Source organism: Danio rerio, chromosome 9 (genome assembly GCF_052040795.2).
Source record: "Danio rerio strain M-AB ecotype USA chromosome 9, GRCz13ab, whole genome shotgun sequence".
Taxonomy (NCBI): Eukaryota; Metazoa; Chordata; class Actinopteri; order Cypriniformes; family Danionidae; genus Danio; species Danio rerio.
Window position 1 is genome coordinate 48564214 of NC_141029.1, and position 26358 is coordinate 48590571.

General features: G+C 34.0%; 1 protein-coding gene across 11 annotated transcripts in view; it reads left to right on the forward strand.

Moving 5' to 3' along the window:
* The window catches only part of slc4a3 (solute carrier family 4 member 3), a 208714-nt gene that overhangs the window by 141529 nt on the left and 40827 nt on the right, over positions 1-26358 (forward strand). For all 11 annotated transcript variants that reach the window (NM_001423525.1, XM_087265860.1, XM_087265861.1 and 8 more), the window contains 4 exons: positions 5165-5307; positions 10783-10963; positions 18959-19094; positions 24966-25131. In NM_001423525.1, the coding sequence (NP_001410454.1) occupies positions 5165-5307; positions 10783-10963; positions 18959-19094; positions 24966-25131 (626 nt within the window). The remainder of the gene's footprint in view (positions 1-5164; positions 5308-10782; positions 10964-18958; positions 19095-24965; positions 25132-26358) is intronic.

The window sequence follows — 26358 nt, forward strand, 5'->3', positions numbered from 1 at the left end:
TCGGTTTGCGGGCTAAAATGATACAATATTAAATCACAGCAAAAGGCTTTGCATCCAAAGTACGCCTCGTAGTTGCACTCAGCTGAGAAAGCCTTGTTTTTCTAGGCCTGTTTTTACCCTCAATCACACAAATGCATGCCGGTTCATTGCTACAGTTGAGTAAAAGCTATGCAAACCCTTGAATTTACCATGTAGTTTTGTGCGGATGGGTCATATAGTCTATTTTCAATGCTGTGGACCCATGAATATAGAGGCTTTTGGATGTGTTAATAAGCTAATTTTCAACATTTCTAGTTTCCTTTATTTAAATATGACATTTATTCCTTATAGTCAGACAGAGGTCACACGTCTGACTTCCTCATGTCAGACCTCTGTGTGAAGCACTGGCTGTTGTCAGACTCGTTTGTGCAGACAATAATCTCACTGCATATTTACAATATTAATGACAAAATTAGTGTTTGGAAATGTAAATTGATATTTCAAACTTGCATGCTACAGAAAAATATAAAAGTAACCATCTTGAAATATTCTTTGGTTGGTGAAAATACAGGTGGCCTGAGAGATTTGCCTTTGAATTTTTGTTTTAGTGTTTTACATTATGCTCAATAATTTTGCTGAAAATGTTCATATATATACACAGTGATATATATACACACAGTGATATATATATATATATATATATATATATATATATATATATATATATATATATATATATATATGTATATGTATATATATATATATATATATATGTATATATATATATATATATATATATATATATATATATATATATATATATATATATATATATATATATATATATATATCCACTGTGACTCAGTGGTTAGCACTGCTGCTTTACAGCAAGAAGGTCTCTGGTTTGAGCCCCGGCTGGGTCAGTTGGCATTTCTGTGTGGAATTTGCATGTTCATGTTTGCATGGGTTTCCTCTGGGTGCTCTGGTTTTCCCCAAAGACATGCACTATAAGTAAATTTTAAAAAAAACTAAATAGGCCAAAGTGCATGAGTGTGTGTGTGTGTTTCCCAGTACTGGGTTGCAGCTAAACGGACATTGGCTGTGTTTAAAACACATGCAGGAATAGTTGACGGCTGTGGTTAACTCTGAGAAATAATGGACAAAGCCAAAGGAAAAAAAATAAATAAATAAAAAATAATATCACACCGCTGTGATCAGCCCCAGTCTGTTCCCTTAAGTGTACCATCACATTCAGAGCGCACATCATCAACTGCTAAAATTCTAATCTAACGGTGTGCGCTGAGGTACAGAAAGAGGTGCACGGCACTTCTTATTAATCACAATTCTTCTAACAAAAAATGATTTCTGACATACAAATACACATGACTTTGAGCACAACATACCAAATAAGGTTTGTAAAATACACTCGAATGTCTATGGAGACGGCAATAATACTTATTTGTCAATATAACTAGACAATGAGGTTTGTTCAAGTAAGACACACTGTTTCTGTTGCTAGAATATTTTCTCTATTCCTCTCTCGAATAAACAGTTAACTATCTTCATGTGTTTTGGAAGAAAATTATGAATAAATGTTAATGTAAATCCAGCAGCTCATATCTCTCCTGCAGTTGTTGCTAGAAAAGATACAGCTGTAGTTACCGAGAAGTATTTATATTATTTATTAAATTTCACATTTATTTATTAGTGTATGCCCCTTCCTCAACCCTAGAACCCAACTCCCCCTTCAATGTAAAAATATGTACTCATGTATATTGATATGAGTATCCTCAGCTGTTTCCCATCCCGTGCTGCAATGAGAGGGTAAAGTCTAGATAGGTGTAATGTGAAGTAGACGCTGACAAGGAAATGCAGATCCAAATGCAGGTTTATTGAGAACGATCAGGGCAAGCAGCAATCACAATCGAGAGCAAACAGATGTATGAAAACAGGATTTGTAAGATTTAGATTGCTGGTGATTGTGACAATGGGATACAGCTGAGGATGACGTGTGTGTGCGTGTGTATATACAGTATGCTATGTATGTATATATATATATATATTTTTTTTTTGCTTTTTATTTTTGGTTAGCTTTTTGTATTTTACTATTTTTTATTTAACTGCAATTTATTTTCAGGTTTATTTTTTTAAATGTACCATACAAACATATTTCTCTTAAGTATCAAATCACTATTTCTGATAATCATTATCAGATTTTTAAATGATTTTCATTCAGATGTTATTTCAGCTGTTTCAGCAGCCTGTTTGTTTGGCTGTGGATTGATGAATATGAAAGCTTATGCTGGTTTTAGCTTCAGTTCAGTCAGTGATTCTCAATGTTTTGTCTACCGGGTTTTCTTTTTCCATGCATGGCAATGGTTTGCGAATGGAAAAAAAAACGGGGTTTTATAGCTCTAACACCTTCAATGTGTTCTTGGTGGATCTTAAATTACATATTTTCTGTATTTGGCCCACGTTTTTGAGTAGGTGTAAAGACCGCAAGTGTACGTACAGTAGACCCTTTGATTATCTGATGGGACACACTTACTGTACCACAAAGTGCTGTAGGAACACATATGTTTGCAGAGCTTTGTTTATACATAACAATTTACAATGAAAAGAAATGACCCCTAAATTATGGAAAATACTTTTATTATAAGAAATAAACCAACTTTAGATCACTTCACAAACTTAATTTAATTAATTTAGAAATTTGAGCTTTTTTTTTTTAATTGGTGTATTTTTGTTTTAGTGTGTCATAAAATGCATTATTATTATTTTTTTAAATTTATTTATTATTATTAATTTATTATTATTATTATTATTATTATCATTATTATTATTATAACAATATGTCTGCAATTTCTATTTAACACTTAAAATATGTTCTTAAAAAACTTTGAGTAGTTTATTTAATTTATTTTTCTTTTCAGTATATTCATTTGCAGAGCATCATTATAGCTTCTTTAAATAAAAGTGTCTGGCTGGTTTGGTTCAAAATCCCTATTGGCAAAAAATATGGTATGATGGGCCTATTTCTATTTCATTCATTCATTCATTCATTCATTCATTCATTCATTCATTCATTCATTCATTCATTCATTCATTTGATTATTATTATAATGTTTTTATTTGTATTTTTATTTATTAATTCATTTGGTTGTTTATTTGTTTGTTTATTGATTTGTTCGTTCAATTATTATCATCATTATTATTATTTTATTTTCAATTTTTTTTTTACAAAATACACATACCCTACTTATCTCTTTACAAATGCTCTCTTTACATTTTGCTAATTTAATTTAAACTAATAACTTTGCTTTAAAGTCTTGGTATTAATTTTTGCCGCGCTGAGAAGCACACATGACAGTTAGAAGTATTGCACACTAGACACGTACATTCATATGGTATTTAAGATAAAACTATTCCGATGGTGCTCTGTGGCGCAGCAGAAATATGAACAATGTCCAGAGGTGTAGCTGGTGACTTGTGGCTGCTTGCGGCACAGGTGTTTGTACCCTGATAGAAATCTATGTTTAGAAATGCATGGTGCCGTGCGTCCGATGTGTGACCTCCTTCGTTTAAAAAAGGTCCAGGACACTCTTGTTAAAAAAGATTTTAAGTCCATCCATCCATCCATCCATCCATCCATCCATCCATCCATCCATCCATCCATCCATCCATCCATCTATTCATCAGCTTTATATAGTTTTAATAGTTTCCTTCAGTTAAATACAATATTTTAATATTTCTTTTTACATTAAAACCATGATATGATTGTTTATTTATAGTGTGTTTAAAGTCTGTGTTAAATGTGTGTCTTTATTGTTGTGGCTTTGTTGCAAACTCTCCAGTTCTGCAAAATTCCACACACTGGATTAAAGTGAAAATTCAAGCCCTAAAAAGATGAAGTAATAAATCAAAATGCATTCTCACTTGAGAAATCAAATGTATTTAATGTTTATTTTCATGAACAACTCAGTAAAATTGTGTAATAATTAAATGACACATCAAATGCTCAAACTATAATTAAAATGGAGGAACCTCCTGATTACACGCACACAGCTGGAAGATCATAATGAACTGATATCCAGGACTATAGACACCTCATTCACTTACACACTCTTACATTTTTCCCTGTTTGTCCTGCAATGTTTTGATCCTTGTCGTGCTTACCGTTAATATTGTTTTACCTCCTGTTTTTAATTCTGTGTCTAATAAATGATTAGTTAACATTTGTCTCTGTCTTAGTTTTTGTCTTAATTGAACTACGTTTGTTTGTTCTGATTTGTTGTTGATTTGTTTTATTTCTTAGTACCAGTTTATAAAAGAGTTTTGTTCACACTTGATGGCAGCAGCTGATGTTTTCAAGAGTTGAATACTCAAGAAAAAACGAAAGGAAATAAGGATTATGTTTTTTTGTTTACTCAGTTTCAGGCATTTCAGTTCTGCAGACAAAAAAATGTTCAGTTGGCACAACTTTTGGGTCCCACTTTATATTAAGTGTCCATTACTACTATGTACTTGCATCAAAAAATAAATACAATGTACTTACTGTGTTCATAATGTATTTGAGAACACTTGTGGTGCTCTTGAGTTGGGATAGGGGTTGGGTTATGGACAGGTTTGGTGGTATGGGTAGGTTTAAGGGTGGGTTAAGGTGTAGGGAATGGTCACCAAAATGTAATTACAGAAGTTAATTACAAATGTAATCACATACAGGTATTTAATCAATCATAAGTACACAATAAATACATGTATTTACACAATAAGTACTAAGTAAATAATAATAAGTAAATTGTAACAAACTATTAATTCCTGTGTAAGTACATATTAGTTAAGGCCACTTAATATAAAGTGGGACCAAGTTTTGTTACAGAGTAGTTCACCTCTCCAGAAAACGAATAATCTTATGTGAACCCAACTAAATGTTTTTTGGATTACTAACAAATTATTTTAGGTTAGTGAAGCTGATGTTTTTAAAAGTTGAGTGAACAAGAAAAAGCGAAAAGGAAAAAAGGATTGTTTTTTTTTTTTTGTACTGGCTTAAATTTTCTTACAGTGCAGCAAGTTCAAGGGGTTCATTTATTATTTCTCCCCCTGTGGATCTGTAGCTGCCTTCACGAAAACTGACAGCTCAATTTATTTTATTTACCTAACCTTTTCCCTTTGCTTTGACTTTAAGGTCACCGCTTCGAGGACAATCCTGGGGTTCGACGTCACCTCGTCAAGAAATCATCGCGCTGTCAACTTCCACGAAGCAGTAATGGCTCTCCGCCGTTGTCCAGCCTGAAGAGGAGGAAGAGGATGGACAAGAAGACGCATGAGGTGAGAGCTGAGCCTTCTGACCACATGCAGAAAAGACAAATCACAGCCACATGCACACACACTGCCAGACTGCACTTTACTTATCCTCACTTTGACATTGTCTGCCTGATGGTTTACGTTTTAGCTGAATTATAGAGTTTTTGATTAGATTTATTGTTATTATTTATTTTTTAACTTGTAATTTCAGTTTTAGTTGTTTAGAAATTGTGGTGCCTAAACCTCTTTTTCTTTCAATATTTCTAGTTTCCTTGTTTTAAATTTTACATCTAATATATGTCATTTATTTCAGCTTTATTTCAGTGATTTAATAGCTTGTTTCACCTTATTCTTGCTCACTTTTGCTCACTGATATTCTTGCACACTGATTTAAATGTAAAACTGATCTAGTTAAAGTAAAATGTTAGCAGTTTTATATGTTTTTGTCATATTTGTTAGGTTGCAGTGTGTTTGTAATGTGTATTCTCATCATTTTTAAAATACACTAACCGGTCACTTTATTAAGTACACCTGTCCAACTGCTCGTTAATACAAATTTCGAATCAGCCAATCACATGGCAGCAACACAATGCATTTAGGCATGTAGACATTTTGAAGACGATCTGCTGCAGTTCAAACTAAGCATCAGAATGGAGAAGACAGGTGATTTAAGTGACTTTGAATGTAGCATGGATTTTGATGCCAGATGGGCTGGTCTGAGTATTTCAGAAACTGCTGATCTACTGGGATTTTCACGCACGACCATATCTAACGTTTACAGAGAATAGTCTAAAAAATAGAAAATATCCAGTGAGCTGCAGTTCTGTGGGTGCAAATGCCTTGTTGATGCCAGAGGAGAATGGCCAGACTGGTTCTAGCTTATAGAAAGGCAACAGTAACTCAAATAACCACTCATTACAACCAAAGAGTGATGCAGAAGAGCATCTCTGAACAACTTGTCGAACCCTGAGGCGGATGGGCTACAGCAGCATCCACTCCTGTCAGCTTAGAACAGGAAACTGAGGCTACAATTCACGCAGGTTTACCAAAATTGGTCAATAGAAGATTGTAAAAAATGTTTCCTGTTCTGATGGGTCTCGATTTCTGCTGCGACATTCGGATGGTAGGGTCAGAATTTGGCGTCAATAACATGAAAGTATGGACTAATCCTGCCTTGTATCAACTGTTCAGGCTGTTGGTAATGGTGTAGGGGGTATTTTCTTGGCACACTTTGAGCCCATTGAAACCAATTGAGCATTGTTTCAATGCCACAGCCTACCTGAACATTGTTGCTGATCATGTCCATCCCTTTATGGCCACAGTGTACACATCTTCTGATGGCTACTTCCAACAGCAAAACGCACCATGTCATAAAGCGTGAATCATCACAGCTTGGTTTCTTGAAGGTGACAATGAGTTCACTGTACTCAAATGGCCTCCACAGTCACCAGTTCTCAATCCAGTAGAGAATATTTGTGATGTGACGGAACGGGAGATTCACATCATGGATGTGCAGCTGACAAATCTGCCGCAACTGCGTGATGCTATCATGTCAATATGGACCAAAAACTCACAGGAATATTTCCAGTACCTTGTTGAATCTATGCCACCAAGGATTAAGACAGTTTTGATGGCAAAAGGGGGTCCAAACCGGTACTAGTAAGGTGTACCTAATAAAGTGGCCGGAGAGTATATTTTGTTTAAAAATCTTCACTCTGTTAAGAAATAATTGAGAAAATATTTATTTTTAATAAAATTTCAGAGGGGTGCTAATCATGTTGACTTTAACTGTACATTGTTGTACTGATTAAATTAAAAACATAATTCTAAAATATATTAATTTAAGCTAAATTGCAACACACAAAGCTAATCAAAAATAAAAAATAAATTAATAAAAAAAGAAACAAACTTGGTGCCAAATTGTAGTACAATGAAACTCTAAGTTTTATATATATATACATACATACATACATACATACAATAAAAAAGTAAAAAAGTGTGTGGTAAAAGATTTTTATTTAGCTTTAATTAATATATTTTAGGCTTTTGTAATGTTTTAAAATGTACAGACATATTTTACTTAAATGTCAGATCAACATTTCTCATTATAATCAGATTTGTAAAATGTTTTTTATTTACAATGCAGATATTGTTTCAGCTTTTCTTTAGGAAACAATGGTCATTCAATTGCTTTTTGATTGATTGTTTTTGCTTTTTACATTATAATTATTATTTATACTTGTGTGCTCATTTTTAGCTTTGTTTTTCATATAATTTTTAGATAATTTTTTTTTTTTTCAGATATTTGGTTAGGTGACACAGAGGCTTAGTGGTTAACACTGTCGCCTCACAGCAAGAAAGTTGCTAATTCAAGTCCCTGCTGGACCAGTTGGCATTTCTGTGTAGAGTTTGCATGTTCAATGTGCGTGCATGTGTGTGTGCGTGTGTGTGTCTGTATGTAAATTAGAGTATATGGGTGTTTCCCAGTACTGGGTTGCGGCTGGAAGGGTATCCGCTGTGTAAAACATGCTGTGTTGATCCCTGATAAGTAAGGCACTAAGTTGAAAGAAAATGAATAAATGAATGATTTTTGGTTAACTAAAGCATTTTATAGAAGTTTCCTCTACATTATAACTTATTCTACGTGTATATAAATAAAAGAGCGGCAGACAATTGTATAGTATCTAAAAGCTATAAAGAGTGTATTGATTTTGAGTTCTGAATTAGTGTTTTGTTCAAGAGGTCAAGCCTTTGTTTTCTCTAGACTGGTGTTGGTGCTGATAATGAGCGGCTGTTAATAGAGATGATCAATCTAGAGGAGCAGGAGAGGTCCTCAATTCAGAGATCCTTCCTCTATTGATTCTTTTCATCCAGTGCACTTCACTAAACCGCTGAGATCTGTGTCTCTAATTACACAAGGCTCTTAGTCAGTAAACACTGGAGTCTGGCCTGTTCATCTCCTTTCATTTGCTTCTCTAAACTTTGAACCAACTAAAGGAGGAGAATCAGCCATCATGATTCAAAGCTATTTGTTCAGGATATATTTTTGCTTTTTATTTTTATTTTATTAGTCAGTATATTGTTCATCAAACAAAACTGTCAAAGAGGTAAACTTACATTGCAACCTGCGAATCAAAGCAAAAAAAAGCTGTGATGAGGCTGTAAACTACTCATCTCATTGCAATTTAAATACGGTTGAAGTCTATATTATTAGCCCTCCTGTGAATTATTTTTGTCTTTTAAATATTTCCCAAATTATCTTTAACAGAACAAGGAATTTTTTATAGTGTTTGCAATTTTTTTTTTCCTTTGGAGAAAGTCTTATTTGTTTTATTTAGGCTACAGTTCAAGCCAAAAATATATATTTTTTGTAGGTCAAAAGTATTAGCCCCTTAAGCAATATACAGTTGAAGTCATAATTATTAGCCCTCTGAATTATTACCCCCCCCTTTTGTTTATTTTTTCTCCGTTTCAGTTTAACAGGGAGAAGATCTCTTCAACACATTTCTAAACATAATAGTTTTAATAACTAATTTCTAATAACTTATCTATTTTATCTTTGCCATGATGATGCCTAGCCACTTCTATACAGCTTAAAGTGACATTTAAAGTCTTAACTAGGTTAATCAGGTTAACTAGGCAGGTTAGGGTAATTAGGTAAGTTATTGTATAATAATGGTTTGTTCTGTGGACTATCGGAAATAAATATTGCTTAAAGGGTCTAATAATTTAGTCCTTAAAATGGTTTTTAAAAAAATTCAAAACTGCTTTTATTCTAGCCGAACAAATTAAAAGGATGCTAATAATTCTGACTTCAACTGTATATATTTTTAATAGTTTACAGAACAAACCACTGTTATGCAATGATTTGTCTAATTACCCTAACCTGCCTATTTAACCTAATAGTAAGCCTTTAAATGGTATTTTAAGTTGAATACTATAGTATCTTGAAAATATCTAGTAAAGTATTATTTACTGTCATCATGGCAAAGATAAAATAAATCATTTATCAGAAAAAAGTTATTGAAACTATTATGCTTACAAATGTGTTGAAAAATATTCTTTGCGTTAAACAAAAATTAGGTCAAAAAATGTACAGTGGGTATAATAATTCAGGAGGGCTAATAATTCTGACTTCAACAAGAATTTACTGTTCAATAAAAAATATATAAATAAAAATAAAAATAAAAACAGCCAAACAATTTGGTTAGTCATTTAATTCTGTGTTATTGTTATTTATGTACTGCTGTAGATTTGTTAAATATTATAAATTAGTTTATATTTTTTAATTAAGTGTTTTATTTTTAATTAGTTGTCTGAATATCATATATTATTTTTGCTCTTTTAGTAAAAACAAATGCCAAAAATTGATTATAGGAGTGTCCTGTAATTTAAATGCTAATGTTAGATGTCAATTTAATCAAATAATTAAAAATTTTTATTTGATTTTTTGTCGTTTTGACATCAAGGTTGAAATCTTGAGTTGCTCTGTAAGAAGTGATTATTAACTTTACCTAAAAAAGTAAATAAATCTGTTGCCTTAAAAGCGACAAGTTGACTTAACTTCAAAAAGTGAGTAAACCCCTTCTACCTTGGAACTAAGTTGATTTAACTTTTTAAATTATGCACATTCATAATTCATATGTTAAGGCTGCTGGGTTACTCACTTATTTTAAGTAAAGCCAACTAATAAACTTCACAACTTTTTGATTTTCTCGGATTATCCTTCACATAAAAGTAAACCTAGGAATTTATAGTAAACCTAGGAAGTCAGAGAAAGACTATTTTTCTTTGAAAACAGTAAAAATCATACATTTAAAATAGGCTTCTCACAATAATCAATATATCAACTTACCGCACAACACATAGACATGACCTCAATCATTTTTGGTGCATTTACTATGAATTACTATAGTATATTTTTATGTAGTGTCTGACAACTGAAAAAAGATGTGATAGCAGATATCGCAGCCTCTGTTACTTTTGTACCTGTCACTTTTTTGTTCTCTTTTATTTCATTCATTTTCTTTTCTGCCTAGTCCCTTTATTAATCCGGGGTCGCCACAGCGGAATAAACCGCCAATTTATCCAGCACATGTTTTGCACAGCGGATGCCCTTCCAGCCGCAACTGATCTCTGGGAACCATCCATACACACTCATACACTACAGACAATTTAGCCTACCCAATTCACCTGTACCGCATGTCTTTGGACTGTGGGGGAAACCGGAGCACCCGGAGGAAACCCACACAAATGCAGGGAGAACATGCAAACTCCACACAGAAATGAAATGTCACTGAAAGGACAACAATATCGTTTATCGAAATATATATATATATATATATATATATATATATATATATATATATATATATATATATATATATATATATATATATATATATGGGTGTAATATATCGTACAATAAAAAATATATATCGTGACAGGCCTAATTTAAATGAGCTTCATACTTTTCACTTGGAACTGTGTTTACTGCAGGTGTTTGTGGAGCTCAATGAGCTGATAGTGGATAAGAACCAGGAAATGCGCTGGAAGGAGAGGGCACGTTGGATCAAGTTTGAGGAAGATGTGGAGGAAGAGACGGACCGCTGGGGTAAACCACATGTGGCCTCACTGTCCTTCCGTAGCCTGCTGGAGCTTCGCAGGACCATCACACACGGTGAGAGTTCAGTCTATTCAGTCTTAACTTTGACGCATGAACATGAGGCTTTTATTTCAGTATGTTGATATACTTCCAACTAAAAAAGAACATGAGCAATTCCAGCGTCATAGATGTGACATTTGCAGTAAAAACTTTGGTCATACTTTATTTTGATGGTCCGTTTGTCTGAGGTGGCACCTTCTTACAGGCGGCACTCAAGACTTGGACCAGATTTTAAATGTAGTATTTGGCCCAAATGTTTAAATGTATATGTGCGCCACATAGGTTTGGCCTACCTTGACCCACTTTTAAAATACATTTAAATTATTTTTGAGCAAAGAAAGAATTCTATCAAGCAGGTCGCTTCAAGAAAAAGCATAGCCATAAAGCGAAATGCTTCATGGGTTTATAAAAAAACATTGCAGTCGTGACACACCAACATATCTGGCCCAGTTCAGGCGCAGTTATGGGTTATTAACTTGGCTGAGACTCGGCCCAGATATGGTCCATGTTTGCCGCTTGTATGGAAGCTTGACACACCTGAACATGCTAATCAGTGTCTTTAAGATCACAAGAAATCTATAAGCAGGTGTGTTTGATTAGGGTTGGAGCTAAACTGTGCAGGACACCGGCCCTCCAGGACAGAGTTTGCCCACCCCTGCTTTAAACTCACATTACCAGGAAGTGTCATCTCTCTAAGGGCTCTAATTTGAAGATCCATGCACAAAGTCTAAAGCACAGGGCGCAAACACATTAAGGGCGTGTCAGAATCCACTTGCATACAAATGCAGTTTTAAAGTGGATTTATTTAATTAAAAAATGTATTCGTTTTAATTTGCACACATTTAAAACTCAGACGTTTGAAGAGCTTAACTAATATATATATATAAATGGGTTCAGCTGACTTGTTTTTTTAAATCTGTTAAGTTCAGCCAATGTTATGTCAACACGTTCAATCCAGATAAATTAACTTAACTCAAAATATTAAGTTGTGATAACTAATTGGCACAATCATTTTTTTTACGGTGGATGTAAATAATAACAATGTGCGCTAGCAAAATAATATGACTGACAGAAGTCATTAAATAAAAGTCAATATATGCCTATGCACTGGTTTGGATAAATGGATTGTTTTCCATGTGTTTTAAATGTTTTAGTTTTGAAGAAATGCATGGTAAAAAGATTCAGTCCAAACAAATGTCTATCAATGAGACGTTTTAGTATTTCTGTGGATGTGGACTGAAAAATGACAGCCCTGTCAAATGGATGACAGTGATGAACTGACACAAGGGATTGTAAAAAACATATTTAAAATGGAAAAATAGTGTAGAAGTAGGCTGTATGATCATATTACAAGTCGTTTTATAAGTAGAAATAAACTAAAAATAGTTCATATTGTGATCATAGCGAACATGTAAAATGCTTTATCGCTCTGCCAGTCCTAACATCCATGCACTTGAAAAACCAGACAGAATTCTAATGAAAACTTAAATTAAATTCATGGAATAAACCCTATTGGAAAAAAATAAAATGTTTTCAAGCAGTGATAATAATGTAAACAGTGTTTTAGTTTCGAGGAATGCATGATAAAAATATTCGGTCCAAAGAGCTGTCTGTCATTGAAAAGGCTTTGGCATTTCTGTGGTTGTGGAAAGAAACATGACAACCCTGACATAAAATTGAATAAAATAATAAAATAATATATATATATATATATATATATATATATATATATATATATATATATATATATATATATATATATATATATATATATATATGGGTCAGTGACAAAACAGGTTTGGCAAGATGGGAAATTTAAAAATCTTTTACAAAGTTGATTTAAAAGCATCCGTCAGATATTTTAAAATGTACAGATTGTATTCATGTTGATTTTATGTAATTAAAAATAACATTTACACCATTTTTTACAGACATTAAGACTGAATGCAACTGAAAATGTCAAATGGTGTAACTGCCAAAAATTGTGAAATATTAAATAATTTACTCCTCCTAGATGATATGCAAGTGTACACACTGAAATAAATACTTCATTTTAAAATACCACAATAACATTTATTGTATTCGCATTATCTCTAAATGTACATTTTAATGAGTTTTTGCAATATTCGGCCTGACACATGCTAAAAACACTTCTGGTTTCTAAATAATCTTTGACAAATTATGTAAAAAATGTTAAAAACTATTTTATTACACTAAACTAAGTGTTTTAATTTTAATTTCACATTATTTCCATGTACATAATTATATTTTTATGTAAAATACTGGTTACACCAATTGACAAAAACCAGTTACACCACCTGACAGTGTTGCTTCTACAGCCAAAGATTTTGAAATTGACAATTAAAATCAATTCAAATTAAGAATGATAGTCAACAATTTCAGTGGGATTGTCATTGACAAATGTGTTTAGAACAATGAAACCAGGTTGCTGAACTTTAATACACCAAGTAATAACATCCTTTACATTAAATGTGTGGCCCTCATCAATAGAATATTAACAAACTAAAGAAACATGTTTAACATTTAACACCTTTTCCATCACTGTTTCTTTTCAGTTGGCTTAATTAAAATAAAAATAAGTAGATGATATTAGAAAAAAATCCACTATTTTACTTTTAAGCTATTTAGAAACAATTTGCCAAACACTGTACGTAAATCACTAGTACGTAAGAACTGCTGCTTACTCGTTGTTGCCTTGGTGCTGGGATTAAAGGCCAATTTTTGTAAGCATACACGACTGACTGACAACAAATAATTTCATGAGTGTATCCACAACTTATCCACAAACTATTTATTTTATACAGTTAACTTCAGAATTATGCAGAATTATTATTAGTCCCCCTGAGCTATTAGCTCCCCTGTTATTTTTTCCCCAATTTCGGTTTAACAGAGAGAAGATTTTTTCAACACATTTTCATCACATAATAGTTTTAATAACTCATCTCTAATAACTGATTTATTTTCTCTTTGCCATGATGACAGTAAATAATATTAGACTAGATATTCTTCAAGACACTTCTATACAGCTTAAAGTAGCATTTAAAGGCTTAATTAGGTTAACTAGGCAGGTTAGAGTAATTAGATAAGTTATTGTATATCCATGGTTTGTTCTGTAGACTATCGCGGGGAAAAAGCTTAAAAGGGCCAATAATTTTTACCTCAAAATGGCTTTTAAAATTGCTTTTATTCTAGCCTAAATAAAACAAATAAGACTTTCTCCAGAAGAAAATTTTTTATCATACATGCTGTAAAAAACCCCAAACAAAACTGATTTCAACTGCAATTCATTTGTTTAGCAACTTCTGACTTGTTCTTCACAACTTTTCATCATTAAAGTTCCTCCGAGTCACCTCCAGTTGTTAATAATAATAGTACAACAGCAAGCGCATCAAGTATGAAAACCTCCAAAACTTAAGGCTGTGTGCACTCAGTCTATAGAGGCTTGTCAACCTTGTTTCATTTCCCATGTTAATTTTTTCTTTTATTTAAAAAAGAAATTCCCAAGTGCTCTTTAACAGAGAGAATATTATTGTCAACACATTTCTAAACAAAATAGTTTAAATGACTAAATTCTAATAACTGATTTCTTCCGTAATCTTTGCCATGATGACAGCACATAATATTTGACTAGATAATTTGTAAGACATTAGTATTCAGCCTAAAGTGACATTTAAAAATGTAATTAGGTTAATTAGGCAAGTAAGATCTATTGGCCAAGTCATTGGGTAACTGTGGTTTGTTCTGTATTTAAGAAGGCTAACAATATTGACCTTAAAAACTGCTTAAACATTTTAAAAACTGCTTTTATTCTATCCAAACTAAAAGAAATAAGACTTTCTCAAGAAGAAAAAAACATTTCAAAGGAGGGTGATACAGTGGCTAATGTGGTCAGCACAGTTGTCTCACAGCAAGAAGGTTGCTGGTTTGAGTCCAAGATGGACCAGGATGGCTTACTGTGTGGAGTTGACATGGGTTTCCTCTGGGAGCTCCAGTTTCCCCCACAGTCCAAAGACTTGCGGTATAGGTGAATTAGAAAAACTAAATTGACTGTAGTGTATGAATGTGTGTGTGAATGAGAGAGTGTGTACATTATATTGTGTGAATATAAACATGGATTAACATAAACAAAAAAAAAACATTCATGTTGTGCAGTAAAATAATTTTATCCTATGTTTACAGAGCTTTAATAGTAAGGTTGTGGATTAAGCACCTATTTCTCAAACAAAAATAAATAAATAATCTACACTATGAACACAAATAGTAGTTTAATTTATGTCGCATTTTTGATCAGCATCATGAACTAATGATATTTGACTAAATTGACCCCTGACAGAAAGACTCCTGCTATATGAGTCAAATGGTGTAACCAGTTACACCCCTTGACATTTCAACTCAAAATGAAATTTGACAGGCATTATCAATAACATCTATGTAAGCACATGGGCTTGGTGGGAATATTTCAAATTTAACTTTTAAATATAATACTTATTTTTATAATTATGAACAATTATCAGTGCATTTCTGGGGTCTTACCATTTGACATGCATATCTAAGAATAGCTGACCATACCTTAAAAAGGTCAAAGTATCTCACATTTTAAAAAGAGTTACTAACCTTTGCATGCAGCAATTAGTCTTATCAAGAGTTCTTCTCTGTGATTCAATTTCCTGTCTAACTGTCTTGTGCACAATATTAACAAAATGGCTCAATAAATGGTGGTTACACCATCTTGACATTTCAGAAATTTGAGGTGACAGAAAAAATTCCCCAAATGAATTATAATATTTAAAACAATTGTGCTATATTTACCTTTATTTACTATTAAATATGTCTAATGTAAAATTATGCCAGACTAGCCGATACAATGTTTCATTGAGGCTTTCACATTTTTTAAACAAGGTAAACTATTTGGTACCAATTTTTTTTGGTTACACCACATTGACATTCTTGCAATAATCCCCTAAAAATTTTCTTAAAATGGATTAAAACCAAAAAATTAAACTTGGTCCTCAAAATAGAGAATGTATGCAAGTAATTTGCTTATTTATTTTGAAACTGTAACCTACTTGAATTTATTTAAAAGACATGGACACAAAAAAATGAGCGTCACGTCATTGACCCATATATATATATATATATATATATATATACACATATATTGTGGTGTCGTAGAACTAGACTGTTATATCAGATTATGACTCCTTTGATAAGAAGCAACATTTTAGTTATTTTTAGTTCTAAACTGACATAAAAAAAGAAGAAACAACAAATATTCAAGGCAAGAAAAACTATTTTTGCAGTAATGGAGTTGTTTTTGGCTGAACAGTTTGTTGAAATGTGGTCCAGGGCCTATTTTTGGATAATTCAGTTAATGTGATTCACATATTATTTACAAAACTGAAGCTGATTCATAACGAATAAATGAAAGACTACATTCAGTGCAAAAACATCTTCACATTATGTAACATTTTCTGTTAAAAACAAGAGTGTAAAATAATATTTTGAAACAGACAGCTCTGCCGCTAAATTCTGTTTAAAGACTATTGCAGAAACACTGTCGTAAAGTAATATTATATTACTTTACTTCAACCATACCTTAATATTACTAAAATACTAAAAGATTGTGGTATTTTAACACTTAACAAGTGACTCAATGATTTGCATATTAAATTACTTACTTACTCCCAGGGTCATTTATATTGAAGTTGATATTTTAGCCGCACCATTTTGGTGTTTCGTAACACTTTTTTATTAATTTTATTTATTTATTTTTAATGAGGTGGATCGTTAGCCCAACGCTCAAACTGGTGGACCAGGACATACAAACATACATTACAAACAATTTAGCTTACCCAATTCACCTAAACCACATTTCTTTGGAATGTGGGGGAAACCGTAGCACCTGGAATAAACCCACATGAACACAGGGAGAACATGCAAACTCCACACAGAAATGTCAACTGAGTCAGCCGGGACTCAAACCAGTGACCTTCTTACTGTGAGGCGACAGGGCTATTCAATGTGCCATTGTGTTGTCCATATTATTTACTTTAACTTAATTGATGAGTTTACAGTTCCATAGACTTAAAATTGCATATACACTCAAAAAAGACTTTTGTTCAAACTACTTTTCAAGAATTCACACTAGATATTGCTTGATACTAATTACAGGTTTGGCATGCTCTTCCGGGAGAGAACCCTGAGCTCAGAGATAATTGAGCACAGGGCTTCCGCCTGGTCAATTAGGATGTAAGGGGGTCCAAGATCAGGTAGTTTTCGAGAGCTCCCCATTAAAGAAGGAAAAGTGGGAGATGGGGTGGATGGGTGGGAATCCTTCAAAAGCATAGATAAGAAATGTAAGGTGAAATGGGCTATTTATTGTAGGCTTGGATTCATCTGATTGGTTCATCGATGATTACAGATGAAAGACCAGCTGTGTTCAATCAAATCACGTGCTCCTCTCAAAGTTAGTTTATAAACTTCTCATTTAAAAGAGTTGAGACAACACAATACTTTTTTTTGGGGACAGCTTAATTGTTTTATGTTCAATCTACTAAAATTTGTAAAAATTGTAAGTTAGCTTAATCCATTTCTTTAATGAATTGACAGCATGAAGGAATTGTGTGGAGCCCAACATTTTTTACAGTGTATGTCTGAAATATATTCATACTTGTTATACATTGTCAATGATGTATTTATATTTTGGCTATGGCAGGCCTGTATAATACTGTATATCTAGCACTAATATATATATATATATATATATATATATATATATATATATATATATATATATATATATATATATATATATATATATATATATATATATATATATATATATATTTTTTTTTTTTCATTCAAACTAATTGTTGCAAACAATTTATACACTTTAAAAAGTTACATGATCAATTAGTCATGACAGCAAATGTTTAGTTCGTTGTAATTTATTAAAATAAGTTATTCATGTTTTAACTTTTATAAATTTTATACTATAAGTTATTTAAGCAGTTTTAAGTCAGTTTGACAAAATATAAGTTCAATTGACTCATACAGTTCATTTGATGTAGCTTCAAATATTAAGGCAACCAAGATTTTTTTTAGAGTGTATGGACTAAATTTAAAACAAGTTTAACATGACTAAATTTAATTTGTTTGTTTAAATTAAGCCCTTATAATTTGCATCGCTTACCTTATAAAATATTTAGTAAATCGAATGAAGCATTTTTTTTCAGTGTACCATGGTTCAATGGCCAGATCAAAAGCGCACAACAGTGTCATATACTAGCTTGAACAATACAAGTTTATATGTATATTAGCTTGTTAAAAGCAAACTATTTTGCACTATTTTAAGGGGGTGAGGGGGGGGGGGGGGATAATTCACACCCTGTTTATACTGTATACAGTTAAAGTAAAAAATTATTAGCCCTCCTGTGATTTTTTTTTTATATTTCCCAAATGATGTTTAACAGAGCAAGACATTTTTCACAGTATTTTCTATAATATTTTTCTTCTGGAAAAAGTCTTATTTGCTTTATTTAGTCTAAAACAAAAGCAGTTTTATTTATTTTTTTTTTACATTTTAAGGTCAATATTATTAGTCCCCTTAAGCATTTTTTCTCGATTGTCTACAGAACAAACCAATATTATACAATAATTTGCCTAATTAATCTAACTTTCTTAGTTAACCTAATTGAATGTTAAGCCTTAAATGTAACTTTAAGCTAAATGCTAGTATCTTGAAAATATCCAGTAAAATAGTATGTCCTGTCATTATAGCAAAGAGAAAAGAATTTAAATGTATTAAATGAGGTATCAGAAATAAGTTGTTAAAACTATTATGTTTAGAAATGTGTTAAAAAATGTTGTTTGCTTTTAAACAGAAGTTGCGAAAAAATATACAGGGAGGCTAATAATCCAGAAGGGCTAATATATCTGACTTCAGCTGTATTTATGTTAACATGTCCAACCCTGTGTTATGTTACCCAGGTGCCATAATGCTAGATCTGGATCAAACCACACTGCCTGGCATCGCCCACTTGATGGTGGAAACCATGATAATCTCGGACCAGATCAGAGCTGAAGACCGAGCCAATGTGCTGCGAGCGCTTCTGCTCAAACACAGGTTAGTGGAGGTCCCGCATCAATACTCCAAACAAAGCTCCAATCGATCTTCTCCACAGTGGGCCAATGTCATTCCTCACAGCTGCCTCTATTGGTTTCCTGCTGCATGAAGTGCTGTGATTACATAACGGATAGACTTTGTGAGGCAGAACGATGGTCACTGGGGGTTTAATGACATGTTGTTGTTGCATTTGAGCAGGCATCAGATGTTGGTAAACATTTCAGGATTTTTCACTCACCCACTTGTCATTTCAAGTTTAAAAACGTTCTTTTGTAAATCACCAAATGAGATACTGAGCAGAATGTTCCATGCAGTAGAAGCTATTTATGCTTTCAATCTCCAAACAGAGTCAATAAACTTGTTCAGTTTTTTTTTCTCATATAGCTGCATCCAGTTTATCTTAAAAACAAAATTGCATTCATGTTTTCAAGACTTCGCACTCCTTAAAGAGCCCTTATTATACATTAAAGAAGGGTCATATTTTGGTTTTAAGGGTCTCTAACAACAGGCTGATATGCATACGAGGTCAAAAAACACTTTCATTGTCTTAATATACATACATTTTTTGCACTAATGCACTAATTATCCCAGCGACTTACATATGATAAGTAGGGTAGATATATATAGATAAGTAGATATATCGATACTCGGAAGATTTTAATTTGGTATCGATATTTTTTAAAAGTATTAATATTTTAACTACATTTAAATTTTTTTTTGCATAACTATATGTTTTAGCGCTGTGTACAGGATTGTCAGTGACGCTTTGTATACATGACGTTACACCAATCAATCTGCGGCGGAACGTCACGTGAGCGATCATATGCCTTTCAGATAACTTACGTACTCAACACACGCAAGTCACACACTTCTGCATTACGAAATGACACGATGGCAGAGACAAAACGCAGCGTGTTGTGGTGCTCATCAGCTTAAAAAGCGTTGCACAAGCAATATTTGTGATAAGAAAGTCAAACACAGCAACAATACAAGCAGCCTTTATAGACCCTTACAGAAAACACAGCCTGAAACTTATAAAGAAGTGGAACAAAAACAAGATGACCAGTGTTCCTCAGCTCAGTCTCCCTCTGACAAAAGACATAGGAGAGTATTAAAGGAGGCAAACCTCTCTCTCTCTTTCTCTCTCTCTCTCTCTCTCTCTCTCTCTCTCAATTCAATTCCATTGAATAATTGCGTTGTTGGCATGACAAATGTTACAATATATATATATATATATATATATATATATATATGCTTAGTAAACACAGCAAACAGTAGTATAGTATTTTAATATATAGTATAATAATAAATACAAATAAAAATAAACAAATAAATAAATAAAAAATTAAATCAGCTCTGTAAATCTTTCTCTCTCTTTACCATTAGGGGAATAACAATAAAATTAAGTGTGTGTGTGTGTATCTGTGCAGTGTGCATATAGAGTATGTATGTGTATGCAATGTGCATATACAATATGGATGTGTGTGCGTGTTTATATTACACATAAACACACACTACAGTATTTATATATATATATATATATATATATATATATATATATATATATATATATATATATATATATTTACATGTAATGATTTTTTAAATTAACATCATTTTGAAAAATTACATTAATATTTTTAATATTAAGTGGTATCGATATCGGTATCGGTATCGTAGAAATTTTAACAAAAAGTATCAGTATCTTATCGAATTAAAAAATTGCGGTATCGCCCATCCCTAATGATAAGTTTGTTCCCAAACCCCTTCTTAGCGTGAAGCTAATCTGCACTGATTGGGAAGATGACAGTCTGTTGCGATTGGTCAACAGCGTTCAGCGTGAGACAGAGTGAAGTGCCCAGCATGGCTTATCAACAGTATTGTAGCAATCAGAGTGCAGAGTGTATTTGTGAGCATACCCACATAGCAAAATTTCTCTGGCCCAGATCTGGCCAACACCATCAGCATTTGCTTGGCCCACATGCCGCAGTGAACTACAGTACATGACTGGACAAGTCTGGCTTCCTAATAATCAGTAAACATGGATCATATCTGGGAAAAGTCTCATGCTGTGTTCACACCAGACGCGGAACGCGTGGATAAACTATTCGCGCGTAAATTGTCGCGTGAACATCTGAGGTTACTTGCTTCATTCGCGCGTCAAAACCCGCTTCATTCGCGCGTCAAAACCCGCTTCATTCGCGCGTCAAAACCCGCTTCATTCGCATGTCAAATTCACTTCAGAATAGACGCGGATTCATGTGATGGGCAGGGCTTCTGTCTGCCCCGTGACTCTAGCTTCATAGCTAAAGGGCTAACATCGATTTTATGAAGAAAATAACAGTGTTTATGTGTTTTATGAAGGATAATAAACAGCGTCAATACGTTTAGGGCCATGTCTGAGTCCACTACATCCTTTCAGAGGTGCATCCAGCTCTGTGAGCTCATAAACTCCTCCAGAAACTTAACCTGGCTGATGGAGGTTTTCAGCGGTGCTTCTGACTGAGCCAAGCCCAGTTTGATGAACTTCTTGTCGGTGTATGCTGGCGGATTTCCCCTGGCACACCGACAACAGGCGATACGTCACAATTACGCCCCCACAAGAGCAAGCTCCTGTTTGGTTAACGCGGCGTGAATGTCTTTTGAAGTTCAGATTTTCGAACTTCGATTTTCAAATGCGCAAAACGCTCAATTCGCGCTACGCCATTCACACGCATCCCGGCATTCGCACCACGCCATTCGCGCAATTCGAGTCAGATTCAAATTCAATTCAAGCCGCAGGATGTCTATTCGCGCGTTTGCATTGACTTAACATGTAAATCACTCAAGCTTGATGCGCGTTCCGCATCTGGTGTGAACGCAGCATCAGCCAATTTAATAACTTATAACTGGGCCCGAACTGGTGTTTGTGTGACTGATCAATAATTTTTCTTTTCAGGCTTAAACTAACAAACACTTGAATACGTTACACACACATGTCAAAAATAATACATTATGACATCTCTTTTTCACTGTGTGCCACACAAGTTTAAATCCCAACCATGTGCGTTTGTGGCCAGCCAGAGGGATTCATTGTGCCAGGCTGGAAAAAAAGAACAACTAATAAAGCCAAAATATAAGTTAAATCTCAGCTCAGCATTACAAATAATTTCAGACAGAGCTTTCCATCAGAAAAGTCAATTTAGTTCACAACAAATCTGATTATAATGTGGAAAAAATACATCAAGGCGCTCAATAAGTTATGTTATTAGTTACTCAATTAATTATGGAGCTGGAAAATCACACCTTGTTTGTGAACTTGTGAGATCTAAAATAATTCTTACTGAGGTTCAATTGCTGGATACGGATGCAGTGACATGTTTAACAAAACTGGGCAGAATTCTTCATAGTCCTTTTTCTACAATTATAACCAAGACACATCAAGAGCAAACCAAAATTAGTCGTTTGTGAAAAACAATAAAGTCATTTATTAACTCACTGGACTGTCATTGAGTTTGTATCCTATTGAAATATTCCCCTGATGTTATCGAGCCACATGTTGCTTTTCTGTTGTCTTTAGCATTTTTTACTGATTGCTTTGGCAACGTGTGGCTCGAGCGAACAGGGAATGCGGTTTGGTTTTGCCGTTTGGATTTTGATATCCTGACATGTTGGGTTTTGTGTTTGCTTTGCAAATATTGCAAGCGAAGATGGAAAATGGCTTTTTTGGACATTGATAAGCAAGGAAATTGCTGTTACCCGTGGAGCTAAATAAACACAAGAGCAGGGATATTTGTTAACCGAGGAGAACAAATAGACTCCAATAGCTTGACAGATTGAAGAAGTCATAACATGTTCACTATTAAAGGCATAGCTTACTCAAAAGGAAAATGAAAACACTGTTAAATATGCACCTTCTTGTCAAATGACCTGCATTCTTTGATTGAAAACAAAAGTTGGCATTTTTTAAGAATATCTGGGTTGTTTTTGTTGGTTAATAAATGTGAATGACAACAATCTGGCAACAAAAATGTGTACCATAAATGTATGAGAGTAAATAAATAATGACAATATGTAAAAAAAATTAATATTCAGTGCTTGATTTGTATTTGGGCGGTTTATTCCGCTGTGGCGACCCCAGATTAATAAAGGAACTAAGTCGCAAAGAAAATGAATGAATAATTTAATTTTGTTTTCACACCTGCCTTATTTAGATCAGTTAAATCGCACTATAGTTTGTTTTTCGTCTTGGTACGGTTCGTTTGGGCAGGTGTGAATGCAGCAATCACACTTGAGTGCGCACCAAAAGTGGACCAAACAGCGTACGCTTTCAAACTAACCCTGGAGCGGTTCATTTGTGATGTGAACATGATCTGAACTAAAACAGATCCAACCGCAAAAAGTACATAGCCTTTTTGAACTAATCCAGTTGCCGTATCTTATGGGCTGTGGAGGCAAAATATTTATTGACAGTTTTACCAACAATTTTAAACAGAGAGAGACAGGGGCGGACTGGGACTAAAAATCAGCCCTGGCACTGTAGCCACACCAGCCCACATTACCACACCGACAAAGCCCCATCCTTGGACATTTACTACTTTTATTGGTGTACAGATGGATAAATAATATAAGCAGTGCCATATGTAATAGATATTTAAACATTTAGTGTGTGTGACTGGAACAAAAACAACCCATTTATGACAAATTTATACATGCAATCATTTCATTCATTCATTTTCTTTCCGGCTTAGTCCCTTTACTAATCTGGGATCGCCACAGCGGAATGAACCACCAATATATCCAGCATATGTTTTACGCAGCGGATGCCCTCCAAGCTGCAACCCATCAATAGGAGACCCCTATACACACACATTCACATACATGCACTACAGAAAAGTTGCATGTAAAAACAATACATATATAAAAAAAAAATAAATATAAAAAATAGCACACCGGCCCACATTTAAAAAATGGTCCAGCCCTTCTGGCATTTGCCAGAATTGCCAGATGGCCAGTCTGCCCCTGGAGAGAGAGAAAAACATTACCTGATGGATCATTGGTAATATTTTCAGAAGATGACCATGTCGCAGCTTAGGAAAATGAATTGACGCCTCCTCCTGAAGTGACTTGCGATGCGCCTTCACCATTTGCAATGCATTGAAACAGTGTTTTCCATCGGCAGCAGCACTTAATTCTCGAAATGTATTGTTTGTCGAAAGTGATTTATACAAACTATATAGTATACTATGACCAGGGATACAATCAGCCAGCGCAGTCATCCCTCCATAGTAAAAAGTGCCATTTTCAAGTCCTGGCTGAGTCAATTGGCATTTCTGCACGGAGTTTGCATGTTCTCCCCATGTTCGTGTGGATTTCCTCTACATGCTCCGGTTCCCCACAGTTCAATCACATGCGCTATAGGTGAATTAAATATGCTAAATTGGCCGTTGTGTATGTGTGTGAATGAGTGTGTATGGATTTTTCCCTGTACTTGGTTGTAGCTGACATTTGCTGTGTAAAACATATGCTGGATAAGTTTTCGGTTCATTCCGCTGTGGCGACTCATGATGAACAAAGGGACTAAGCAGAATAAAAATAAGTGAATGAATCAATAAATCAATCAATGAATGAATAGCAACAACAATAAGAATCTAAATTTAAAGAAATAGAAGTTAAAAGTAAAATAGAAATATAAACGAAAGACTTTTAACATAGTAAATGTACACTCGACATTGTAGAACAAAAAGTATTCAACAAAGTATAAAAATATAAAAGAGCTATCTGCAGAAACATACAAGTGTATGTAGAACGTAGAACATAAGGGTTGATGCATTTCACCACAATTTTACATTCTAATTTTCTTTTCTTTTCTTTTCTTTTTTTTAAATCCAGTCACCCCAATGATGAGAAAGAAGGCCTTTTCCACCGGAATCACTCCGTCACCAGTCTGGGCAGCTTCCGTCACAACCACAACCACGTTCACGACACCAGCCTGCCTCTGGTGTCCCAGGACCATGAGGAGATGCACGACAGTAAAGCAGCAGATCATGACAAAGAGGTGTTTGTAGCTTTATTTGTGAGTTGCTTGCTTCTCGTTGTGTGCATGGTCATAGTTTCACCCAGGCTTCCAGAAACTCCAGAAAAGTTGAATGGGCCGATGATAGTCATTTGGGGGACACCATGAATCATCATTTGGTCCATTCAAGATGCATCGCTCTGAAAGCCTGAACCCAAGTGCTGTGATGTATATGTTTTGTCAGTTGAAAACTGAGGGGTGAAAAAGTAGCTTAGGGGGTTTTCACACTGTCATCCAAGTGCGATTGTTCCTGGTTTCACACTCACTTGATTTTATCGAATCCTGGTGTAATTGCAGTTATCCCACATCATCACAATCAGAACATGGGTTAATAATAATGTTATGTTATGAGAAGGATGTATATGCAGGCCTATAGCCAACCAAGCGAATGAGGTGGTTATTTTTCTCAAAACGTGGACTTTTTTTCCTAGTAATTTTGTTAAATGGTGCATTTTTGGGACGCTGAGTGCAGATTCAAATGCAGGGTTTATTAGCAGGATGGTCAGGCAAGCAATGTTCAACGCATGGGCAATCAGATGTACACAGGCAAATCCAAAGTCATGGTCAGTAAACAGGCAGACGGTCAAAAGGCAGGCAGCAGACAGGTATAAACTAACAAAACTACGTGAGGATCAAACACAGCAAGACAAGGCAAGGAAAACATGTCATAATGTTAACTGTACAGTTAAACAAGACAGCCCTTAGGTGTGTGTGTGTGTGTGCTGTATTTAAGTCTATCTAATCAGTCTTTGAGCAGCTTCCAGCTGTGTGAATGTAATCAATCAGTCTTTGGTGCATGACTGGTATATGGACAATGTAGTCCATATATCAGTAGATTTGTAGTTCGTTGGCGATCTGCACAGGCTGGATCACTAGTGACCATGAAAATATTAAAAGTCCAATGAAATGAAAATAAGGTTTTTAGATATTACTATTGATATTGTTTGTTTTAGGTTATCTATAAGATATTGTGCTCCAAAACAGTGACAAAACTCACGTCTAGAAGATTTAAAACTGATATCAACATATAAAGCTTGCAGTTTGTTACTAAATGGATCAGCGGCTTTATTCACATCAACCCATACTACTGTACAGTTTCTCATCAAATCATAACCAATGAAATGTTCTCTAGTATCTGACATGCCCTACCCCTTTCAAGACATTTCTCATTTGCTTTTTATTTGATGCATGGTAAAGATTGGATAAAGT